Source organism: Pseudophryne corroboree, chromosome 1 (assembly GCF_028390025.1).
Source record: "Pseudophryne corroboree isolate aPseCor3 chromosome 1, aPseCor3.hap2, whole genome shotgun sequence".
In the NCBI taxonomy this organism is placed as follows: domain Eukaryota; kingdom Metazoa; phylum Chordata; class Amphibia; order Anura; family Myobatrachidae; genus Pseudophryne; species Pseudophryne corroboree.
The window spans coordinates 1,070,771,343-1,070,783,664 of NC_086444.1; the positions used below are offsets into that span (position 1 = coordinate 1,070,771,343).

Genomic DNA, 12,322 nt, shown 5'->3' on the forward strand with positions numbered 1-12,322 from the left:
TGCACTGCACACATTGCACCCATTATAGAAACGCCAATGGATGGTCGTTAGGGGTCTACTCATCAAAGAATGAAATGCCATAATGCAAGGAGAATCCTTAATTTCTGCATGGTTTTACCAAATTATAGTAACAGACTGATTCACTAAGTACAGTACAGTAAGTCACACGGGAAGAATTATGGATATTGCAGTCTCTGAACCATCCCCATACACTAGTGTGGGGATATAGAAATTATCCGAGTCAACAAGGTCTAAAAAGACATACTGTAGTATTTTTCGTAATTTGCCAGTTTGTTTAAACACCATCCAAGGACGGTGTAAATGACCTGATGCCAGGCCAGGACTTATATCGGAGCTGTCACATAAGGTACACTTGTCGCCACTCATGTGCGACTAGGCATGTACAAGTATTACAAGAGTCAGTGTAGCCCATAAGAAGAAAACAATTTGCAGAGGATGCTACTAAGAAGACAACAGTCACTGTGTCTCACAATCTTGCTTAATGTTGTTATTGCACAAAAACATTTCCTACAAAATGGTGTTCACTGTTTGAGGAGCAAATATTTGGGTCAACAGGATGGGTGGAAAATTGCCTCCCATATGAAATGTTGACTTGACACAATAATTTGTTTGTGGTTCTCACAAATGTGAATTATGCAGGGTGAATTATTTAAATAACATTGAAGTTGCCGAGATTGTTCTGAGACTTTTCAGATCTGATCAGATCTGGGAGATAGTAACTACTACTCAGTTATTATTTGCAATGATCCAGTAACATGTCAGCCTGTTTTTGCAACTGTTTGACTACAATCCATGGACTCCACCTCTCCGCTGCCTGTGGGATCCGAAAGACAGTAGCTTTCCTTTTTTTTTTTATAAAAAAAATGTATGCCCCAGATCAGATCGGATAAGCTACAGCTTATATTTCAGTTTTCTCCTACTGCAGACCTTACACAGTCTAGCAGGAATTTCCGCTAACAAAAGGATCATGTGCCCTATATATAGACAGGCTACATTTCCTAGGAATTAAGTTGGATAAAGAATATCCCAAATGAGCTTCTACTTACACTCCCTGTTAAGTTAGTAAATGACATACTGTAAGTTTTGTGTCTTCCAGTCTGGTGTGTTTGTGTCCTTCCACACTGCCCAGTGATTGGGAATCATTACTGGTGTTATGGTATAATAGTTCTACAGTTAAAAGATCGACATGCACAAGGTCAACAGGTTTAAATGGTCGATACAGAGATGGTCGACACATGAAAAGGTCGACATGAGTTTCATATTTTTTTGGGGTGTCAAACTTTACTTTCTAGCACATGGAACCCCAATTAGCTTTGTGCTAGATCACCATCACCATTTCCAATTATTGTCCACATGGATGGTAAAGTATGAAAAAGTAATTTTTTTTTATAAAAAATGAATGTCTACCCTTTGCTGTGTCGAGCATATGCATATTAACCATTTGGTGTCAACCGATTGACTGTCAACCTTTTCACTGTCAACCTGTCAGCCAGATACCATCATTACTATAGAAAATATGTGCAGCTGGAAGGGAAAAATATCTTCCATGCTCTGTGCTGGCAGTTATACTTTGCTCATAAACCTACGTATTCAGCTATTTGCTCTTAATAATAACAGGAGGTAAAAACAGAAAGGCAGCATCCCTTGTATGCAAGGCTATGGCTGGACATTACAGAGTCCAGAGAACCTTAAATTCAGATCTCCATATATATGACTTCTTTTATGGCAGCCTGCTTCATGATTGTCTTTGATTTCCTTAGACCAACAGTACAGATACCTTGTAGTAAAATATGGTACTAGCTTCTTATTTGGACCTAGAAATCAATATATTATTAACATGTAACTTTATATTTTGAAAATATAGAGAAGTTATATTAAAACTATAAAATTTTATTTTGATTTCAGGTGCAAATGTTTCACCAACGTAGTAAAAGACAATGCTGGCTTGTTTGATACTGCTCTATATGTTTAGGAGACAAAAAACTCCAAAACATTCTAGTTATAGAAGGTGAGTATGTTTAATGATATTATATGATATACTGGGAGTGTGCAAAAAGAGGAATCCTAATACTGTAAGTGCATAAATCGGCGCTCAACTAAATGAATATTTTTACGACTTATATTTACAACTCTGGCAAAACTGTAAAGTCTTCTATAAAAAGTTTCTTTCTGCTTTTCATGTTTATGTCCTTTATGTATATTAAATACTCTTGTAGTTTATGTGTATTAAGAACTTTTGCAAAATATCTACATGAAATTGATTAGCAACTGTTTAAATAACTGCAAACCCTTAACCCTGCTTTAATTATGCCACAAAAGGCATATTTTCTTCACTGATAGAATACAGGTTAAAAAAAGAATATGAAGTGGCCCCTATTTTACATTTTTACAAATATATACATATACATGTATTGTATCAATGTATTAAGACTATATGTTGATAATAGTGCCAATTTAAATACAAGAATGCATTTGTAATCCTGTGTCTATGCCTACATTTTAAGTTTAAAGGGACAAAATGGAAATTCTTAATCTTACTGAATCATAATGGTAACAGTGGAATCACTTGATATTAAGTCAGCATGGGCATATCCCTGATAGATCAAACTGGGACCTTACCAGGGTCTGATCAATTACACTTGTGTCTTGTTGAAACTGTTCCATTACTGTATCAACTAGGAAATTAGAATTTCACAGTTTTCCTTAAGTATGATTACAGCAAATATGATCAGTTGTCTCTTTCACTATAAATGGCTTATAGTCAAGGCCGGGATGAGGGAAGGTAGAAAGGCAGCTATTTTAGACACAACAAGGCTTTGGGGTGCAGGTCCAGCACTTGCTACAATCCGCTTTCTGTTCTGCTTTGGAGCACCTGTAGGGAAACTGTGTCTTCACCTGACCCCTATTAGCAAGGACATTTCCATGCTCTTGCATGGCTTGTCAGATTCACTTAAGGCCACCAGAAATTACAGGAGGATACAATTACAGGCCCAAAACTTTGCTATGCTGCAATCAATGCTTTTGTATGTGTCGAGGTCTCGAGGGACAGGCACAATTTGGCATCTCTGCATTGGTTGCCAAAACAATTTGTCCCATTATCAGTTCTAGATTTCCTCCTCTCTCTTCATTACAAAGCCAGCATGGAAATTCTGTCCATAAAACTGTGACCTTCTGTACTTTTCAGACAGTTTGCTGAGAATTCTGGCAGTGAACACCTTTGACCTTCGAATAAGTTAGTAAGTTGGGAGTTTGTCAAGGTCATCAAAGGTCAACATTATTCTACTGAGTACTACGTGTATGTTCTTAAATATCTTGATCCTTATTTCTCAATAAATGTATGCCCCAGGTTTGCCACTTGGCTCTTTATGATGGTAATGAAAATGAGGACACCTACCGTACAGTAAGTCCACGTGTATAGTGTCAGATTACCAAAAGTGTTGATGTGTAACTGTAAACCTCAACTGGACTTTAATGGTAATTCTGTGTAGTAAAAATACAATGACTGGATGCGTAAAAAAAGACATTACAGATAAACCTATTTAATGTATAAAATATGTGCAGACTGTCTGCTTTAACCCCTTCCCTGCAACGTGTTGCTGGGTTTATTTTTTTTCTTGCAGCCAAGAGGTTAAGGCTGAAACACGATGTGAAATATATATTTATAAAGCTTTTTCTTACCATAATGTATTGGAATAATTTTTATCTTCATTTAAGAAGACAGCAAACTTTTTTTTTCAATAAAAGCTAAGTTCTTTCTTTCTAAAGAACCTACTATTTGAAAATTAAATGCAGTGTTCAAACACTAAAATCATTTTAATGGCTGAATATCTTACCTTGAATTTGCAGCACTATTGCTAATGCAGTTCCTTCAGGATCAGAAGAATAGAACTAGCATCTTCAAAAAGGTGACCTAACTGCATAAGTTAGTGTACATAATAAAGCCAATACACAACATTAAAGAAAGAAAATGCAACAGGGAATATCATCCTTGACCACCTGTCTATGCCATTCACATCAGTCAAATCAGGAATTTTAATTTTCATCTGAGAGGCACTTCTCCTTAAGCGCCCTTTTTTGTGAACAATGTGCCTATCCAAGGTGCTTCTGCTGTACATATCTCTATTGGAGATTGGCTTCCGATACTGGATACTCGCACTGTCGTATGAGAACATGGTGGCTCGTGGATCGATGGTACTGGTTAAGACTTCCGTTCCACTGACTTCATTTCGGATCTCTAGTGTTGTCAGCAATATGTTCCCATGTGCGTCAACCTGGAAAATGTGAAATGTAAATAATAGATAAAATAAAATAATAATAATTATATTAATAATAATTAAATAAATAAAATAATAATAATAATAGTAGTAGTAGTAGTAGTAGTAGTAATAATAATGATGATAATAATGATAATAATTAATGAATTAATATTAGTAATAATAATAACAACAATAGCATTGGTAACAATAGTAATAACATTAGTAATAACAATAATAATAATAATAATAATAATAATAATAATAATACCTGTAGTAACAACACAAATAATTATAATCTATAAAATAATTGGCTAAGGAAACTCATGCTCCCCCCTCCCTTTCCCTTCCTCCCAGGCTCTCACTGCAGTGACGGGACAGAGGACAACTTAATTATTTTGCTGCACATTACAATTGCACTTCATTTTTCTTTTTTCTTTTATGACTATGCAATTTTGCTGTCAATAGGCTCTTTGAAAATCTATCCCGTATCCCTAGTACTTCATTTAGACTAGAGAAAAAAACAGTCATAAACGCTAAAGCAGTTTTCTTTATTACCACACTTACTGTACATGTATCATGCTTTTTGATACCTAGCACAAGATGACATTTTACAAATAAAGTAGATCAGATTGACGGAGCCATAGATGAACGCGGCTTCTTACCACGTAGGAAAACTGAGCACATGTCTGGTGTAACGGGACACCATAAAATGGTTCTATATTTGTTGCATTTTCTATTTTTTATTTTGTCATTACTTGGCTTTTGCTAACTAAGTCAGCCCCCAATGATCATATACATTGAAGGAGAGGCCGGGCAGAGTTTTACGTGGGATACACAATTGATTTTTAGTAGATGCCCTTCTAGATATTGTGATTGCATATTCCCTAAAAGAAGCTGTTCACCCAATAGATGAACTTAAGGTATATCCCTTTGTTCATAGTTATTTTCCCTGAGAATAAGAACCGGCAGTAAGTGCCAAGCAGCTCAATAATCATAAACCCCAAAACGTTAAAATGAACAAATGATATGAATAGTTATGAGTGTAACTAGATGCGTCTTACATGGATATTTTACATGCAGATTTCAATAATGCTAATGCTCTATGGGCCTGATTTACAGATGCAGATGGTCCATGTTCGCCCAGTGTGCGTCCGATGATTGTGTTTTTGTATGCCAGCGGCAGATCAGAGGTGCTAATTATGGGCATCGCTATATAATTCTCGATGGATGCAACATTTGCATATTTTCAAACAGATAAATAAGAATTAGGCCCTAAAAATATTGTGTGGTGCGACACCATGCATTATCTATATTTATTTTATTTATTTATTTATTAACAGTTTCTTATATAGCGCAACAAATTCTGTTGCGCTTTACAACTGGACACAATGATAAGACAAAACTGGGTAATAACAAAGAGTCAGAGGTAGGAAGGCCCTGCTCACAAGCTTACAATCTTGACTATACAAGTTTGGGGAACAGAAAGTAGGCGGCACAAGGTACACGTTAGCACTTCAGGACAGTGTTATGCATTTCTCTTTATTATCACTTACATGGATTTTGGAATAAATGTTTTTATTACATGGTTTTATTTAACCTAAATTCAGCACTGTCTAAGATATGTTGGTTCATTTCATATATCATGGTACAGAAATCTTCCTTATACGCATATTCAGTTATGTTTTTTTATCAACAGCATTGCTACACAAGTAAACTTACAGAAAAAGGAAGAAAATAATGATACACATCCTACTAGCTTATTTTGTTGGCAAGGAGGACATAGGTGAAGATGAAATATTGTCTAATAAACGTTACCTTGATTTTAAAATAGTCTGCAGGAACATAATAGAGATGGATGGTAGGAAAATTAGTTGAAGGCTGTAAGCAAATGCTAAATGTACAGCTGTGGATGAGACCTGCTATTGTAAGTAATCAGATATAACAGATTGGCTGCAGAAATGCTGAATTGTCAGAGGAGGGCAGTAAACTGTTAAGAAGGGAATTCTGGAAGAATGTTTGGTGTTCTATATTTAAGAGAATCCAGTTTAAATAATCAGTTGTTTATATAGGAGCTTATAAAGAATTTGGCACATTTTTCTCTGAATGTACAGTATAAGGGAAAAAGACACACCCAGGGCCGTAGAAAGTAAGGCCAGGCCTGGGTAATGGGGGAGTGGCCTATTGTAAGGAGGTGTAAAACAATAACCCCACAGAAAAACTAGTAGGTGCTCTTCACAGGTGGGCACTGTGGTAACTACAGTCAGGAGCAGATCAAGGGGAGGGGGTTGCAATCAATGCGATTGCTGCCCCCGCTCAGCCAGTGGCAGCAGCCTTCTTACATCCACCATAACCCAGTCGCGCCTGCTGTGCTTTGGGTAAGACGCTTAGCGGCAAATATGAGCGTGGCTACATCTGTAAGTAGGAAATGTTATATTAAGTACTTTATTCTTACACAATATTATAAAGCAATGAGGTGTCATATGCAATATTTTCTTGACAATTGTGAAAATCTATTTTTCACTCTAAAATGTAATTAGGCATAACAGAAATCTAAAATAAAAATACAATTTACTTACAGTGCATCTGGAAAGTATTCACAGGGCTTCACTTTTTCCACATTTTGTTATGTTACAGCCTTATTCCAAAATGGAATAAATTAATTATTTCCCTCAAAATTCTACACACAATACCCCATAATGACAATGTGAAAAAAGTTTTTTTGAGATTTTTGCAAATTTATTAAAAATAAAAAACTAAGAATTTTTTTTCCCCCTGCAGGAAGGAAAGTAAGTGGGACCACCGAAAAAAAATCTTAGATTGAACTCCCTTGGAGCACACTATGTACACCAAACACGGGGGTAATTCTGGCAGATGAAGGCTTCCTGGCTTTTATTCTGAGGAAGTCCGAATTACTTCCTAAGAATAACCCTTCTTCCTCAGGATGGATGTCTCAACAGCCACACTGTCAAAGCTAGATGGTCCAAATCTGGATGAAGGCATGGGCCCTGGGAAAGAAGATCCGGTCTCCGAGGTAGTCGTAGTGCGTCAATGGATAGACCCTGAAGATCTGCATACCATCTTCTCCGAGGCCTATCCAAGGCTATCAGAAGCATGGTATCCCCTTTCTTCTTAAATGTGCTGATGACCTGTAGATTCATCTGGACTGGAGGAAAGACCATGGAGCCACCAATGCATCCACCAGAAAGGCTTTGGGATCTCTTGTATGAGCGCCATACCTTGGAACCTGGTGATTGTGACGTGATGCCATCATGTCAATGTCGGGAAGACCCCATTATTGGACCAGTATCTGAAACGCCTACTGGTGTAATGCCCACTCACCGGAGTGAATGTCCTGACGACTCAAAAAGTCAACCTCCAAGTTGAGTATGCCAGGTATGAAGATTGCGGAAAGTGCTGGTTGATGACGTTCTGCCCAATGAAAGATCCTCATAACGTCTGTCATTGCCATTTGACTACGAGTGCTCCCTTTATGAATTATGTAGGCCACAGCAGTCGCAACTTCACCGTGCACCCCGAGGTGTGGTGCTACAGAAAGAGTTTGGAAGATTGCTCTTGTCGAAGTCGGAAAATATTACAGTACACACATCACGTACAAACACCACATAGATGGCCTCCGTGCGCGTACTTATTCTGCCGTGCGTGCACATATTCGCAAATTGCGTATGATCGCTCACGCGGTTGTGCGTGTTAGCGCGTGGTATGAGTAATAACAGAGGCATTTGTACTCGCATGGAAAAGCCACAAAGACATATCATATATTTAATCCATATATTGCATAAATCACCCACTGTCTGCTCATCCTTCTAATAGCATGAAGATGGTTCACACATAAATTATTCTCCCAGAAACTCAAAATACAATGTACCAGATGGCCTTGTTTACACAAAGCTTTGAAATCCTATGAAGAAGGCAAATACCTTTGGTTACCCCCATTGTTCTAGAGTTGTCCAGTATCTGTCGAAGACAATAAATACTGGATTGTCATTGTCTTATCTGAAGACAGGACAAACAGAAAGACAATATCCAGGAACCTAGGTTGACTGAAGAGAAACTCAATTAGCAATAGCTAACAAATTACAAACCAGACATTTAGAAATCTGAGGTAATAACAATCATAGTCTAAACTCTTGGAGATATATATATATATATATATATATCCTAACAAATTGTAATAGCAGGAGTGTGTGTGTATGTGTATATATATATATATATATATTTATATATGTAGATAGATATATATGCATATATGTATATCTTGAGGATGGAAATAGATAATCATATCATGTGTGGGATCATATTGTTCATAGTCACGTAAACATTCATCTGGTGGGTATAAGAATATTATCATATATTGCAACATTAAGTTATTAATAATACCAGATTTATGTATGATTAATGTGATGGGTTTAACTGGTCATGAGGCGGGAACTCAGATGCAAACAACGGAAATCACATCTCAAGTTTTAGCCATCGCCCACCTCTTGAGCTGACCAATGATCCCCGATGCACAGGATATGTCCTACCCCCGAACCAATGGAAGAAGAGCACACAGTGTCTATTGTATTATGTTTTGATTCACTGTATAAAAAGCCAAGCTGCCTAGCCGGTCGGTAATCTCTCTCTCTGAAGGGTCATCTTGCCTGATAGACCTGAGCACCGGGACCGCGTGGCCCTGGCGAAACCAAACGTATGTACCATTGACTGTAGCCATTTTTCTATTGTATTGTATTGTTGTTATTGTAACCCCCTTTCAGCAATTATATGTTGGTGTGTCGGAACCCAGCATCTTAAATACAATCTGGTGTCGTGTCTCTTTTCCCTGCTAAGGCTATAAGTGTATTTCAGTTACACGTGTAGCTGCAGAGTGCTCACAGCGTGTCTTTGGGTGTGTACGCACTGCGTGTACTTTGTACGGCCAGTGCGGCGTTTGTACGCAAAGTACGTACACAGTACGGGGCTTTGTACGCTAACGGTGTAAAAAGTACGAAGGCTAAGGTTTGATCACAAGCGGCCGCAGCGGCTCCATTTTAAAGTGTATTTAATGTGTTTTTAAAGTGTTGCTTTTCGTCCTGTATGTAAATCGACGTTTACAATTGGGATCTCATCCGGTTTTCACATGCTCACAGGCTAGCAGGTCATAGCAGACTTAATCTATCAGCAAAGGGTGGAAAGTTATCTACGTAACCTTTTCCTGGTTGGTGGATGTTCTAAAAACCCTATTTGTGTGCTGTTAGATTGCGTCTGTTCTGTCTGGTCTGCAGAGGTGCTGATAGAACCCGTAGGTAAACAGGAAAAAAGCTATTTAAAAACTCTGTGTAAATTTTCTTTGGCGCCAAAAGCGTACACAAAGGGCACCGATACTTTGCATACTCTCTCACATATTGTTGCCACAAGGTATAGATTGCTAGACCAGTTTAGATCTGTGTGAATTCGGATAAATTTGTTGCTATATAGTTACAAATTTTAAAGAAAAGTATTTAAGGAAGTAATTATAAAGACACAAAACGCAGGTCTGGCCCAATCATAAAGAGTTACACAGAACAAGCGTGGGTTGTTCTTGTGAGTGATTATAGTTAGTATTGCTCACATTTATAGAGATTGTGTGATTTGTTTTATTGCGGACACACATTTTGTACACGTGGCTCAGACAAAGTACAGGACCGCGCACATAGTGTAAAAGGCACGCACGGTCACGTGTTTACGCAAAGTGCACAAAACTGCGGACGCTAAGTACAAATTACACGATAGTTTCGTTCAATTAAAAGGTGGGATAGTAGCCATGCTTCAATAGCACATAACTATCCGGTTTCAAAAGCAGATTAGTAGAAAACTTTTGTTTAAACTGTATTGCCTCTGGGGGAAAAGCTGCCGATCAGAACGAGTGGAAATTTTCTGTACAGAAAAACACTGTGTATTTGTGTGAGCTGAAAGCAGGAGTAAGTGGATTGAACCCTGTGAATTCGGGATCCCGTCGTTCGGTACACCAAGTGAGTGGAGGCTTGGCGGCGTGAGGCGGCTGACTCACGTTAGTATAGGTTTGAAATACGTAAGTTGTGAGGAGACTTGCACAGGAGCGTGGTAGTGAATTGTGAATTGTGACCCATATAGTTTTTTTGATACGCTCCGGCTGAGGTTTCGCAGCTTGTGATTCGATTCCAGTGGTCGTAGGGCGGATAGGTAACAAGTACCTATACGCTGTGCGATTGGACTGCATATTTGTGGGTGCGATACATAGCGCAACTTGATACCCCTTTGACGAGCTTTTGCGCAAAGTCACGGTATCATTATCGCTGTATAGAGCATACGCAAGCGTGATTTGTGTACAAGTGCATATGGAGTTATCGCTGGTCTCTCTCAGGAAAATCTCCAACGGCGGATATTTACTGGAAAGGGTAAGTCCCTCCTAAAAACTTCCAGTAAATATAAGCCAATTAGGGGCCCTAAGATACACTGTTGCCTTCCGCTATCAACAGTGTATCGCAGTACCAGCCAACGTGGGCGGGAGTGGGTGAAAGCGCTCTAAGAACTTTCACCGTCTGCTTACATTGAGTATTTTGTTTTTCGTGGGAAAAGGCCCACAATTCTGGGAGCCAGTTGCTCAAGTGAGAGACGTATGGTAGCCAGGGTTCAGGCCGGAGAGCCGCGGCCCAAGGAGTCAGCGAGGTTTATAATGTGTGGGAAATATGGTCCACACGCTGAAGTTTATTGTGACGAATGGGTACGTATGACTGACAAAGATAGGGTATCATTCCCGAGGGTGGGCAGCTTTGAACCAGAGGTACTGCAGAATGTAGGTAGTAAAATATGTCTGATTAAATCCAGAAAACAAAGGATCAGATATAACGATTGTTTAAACCTATGGCAACAAGAGGGGGAGGTGCAAAGGGAACAAACTCGCAAAGCAAGTTCCAAACCTAGCAGGAATGAGGGCGCGGACACACCATTATCGACACAGTTCGAAAGGGAATAGATGGCTACAGTCAATGGTATATCTGTAAATGATAGTAGAATACAAGAACAATGTATTAACCCTAACTATTGCAAGTTGTATCCTGTTTTGAAGTTTCTCCAAGGTTATAGGTCACAGGAAGATGAAGGACCCAGCCAAATCGCAGCTCTCATTCAGGCAGTCACCTTGCAGGAAACTCAGGTGGGGCTTGTCCAACCAGTAAGAGCAGTAACAGTATCCCCCACTGAAAGGACTGGTGAGATCTCAGACATCGGTAAGTGTGAGACTGTTCCTTACACAGATACATTAACACCTCACAGTGAGCAGATTAGGAATGGAATGGTAGGATTACATTCAGGTATGGAAATAGTAACTCCCAATGGGGGAACCGATAGTCAGGGAGTAATCCTCACCAGGAATAATGCAATGTATTGCCCGTGGTCCAGATCAGAACTTCGGTCAATCATTTCAGAATTCCCTGATCTCCAGAAGCATTTAGCTAGATGCCAGAAGTATGTAAAGGGTCTGTGTAATGCATATGAACCGGCGAACAAAGATTGGCGGATACTTTTAAAAGCGTGCCTACCCCCTAATACTGACACCCAAAAATGTATCACTGATTGTAGATTAGAGTCGGATGGTCCTATGACTGACGAACACAATCAGGAGAACGTGGAACAAATTAACATGCAACTAGAGTTGTATTTCCCCACTACTGTTAAGTGGAGAATAATTTTCTCCATAAAACAGAGAGAAAATGAAATGGCATTTGAATATTTCCATCGGGCTCTGCAAATAATGGATAGATACATTGGGCTATCGGATACAGGGAAAGATGCGAATTACAGGGAGGTGGCTGTCTCTGTGCTAATGGACGGGCTCAATAAGACATTAAGGGATAGGGTGCAAACATCTTTGCCAAATTGGAGAGGGGTCACAGTAGCTTGTCTTAGAGAGTGCGCAATGGAACACCACAAGAATATTGCTAGACGCAGAGAACAACAGGAGGAGAAGCTGATGACAATAAGTCTACAGGCTCTGACAGGAAAGCCCCATCAGCCCAAACCCTAGATCC

At 39.0% G+C, this 12,322-nt stretch overlaps 1 protein-coding gene across 1 annotated transcript in view; it reads right to left on the bottom strand.

Annotated features, from left to right (window-relative positions):
- Positions 1 to 3,764: 3,764 nt before the first annotated feature.
- The window catches only part of GABRB1 (gamma-aminobutyric acid type A receptor subunit beta1), a 960,679-nt gene continuing 952,121 nt past the window's right edge, over positions 3,765 to 12,322 (bottom strand). The window contains 1 exon segment of the mRNA XM_063920977.1: positions 3,765 to 4,292. Within this exon segment, the coding sequence (XP_063777047.1) occupies positions 3,945 to 4,292 (348 nt within the window). The 3' untranslated portion in view covers positions 3,765 to 3,944.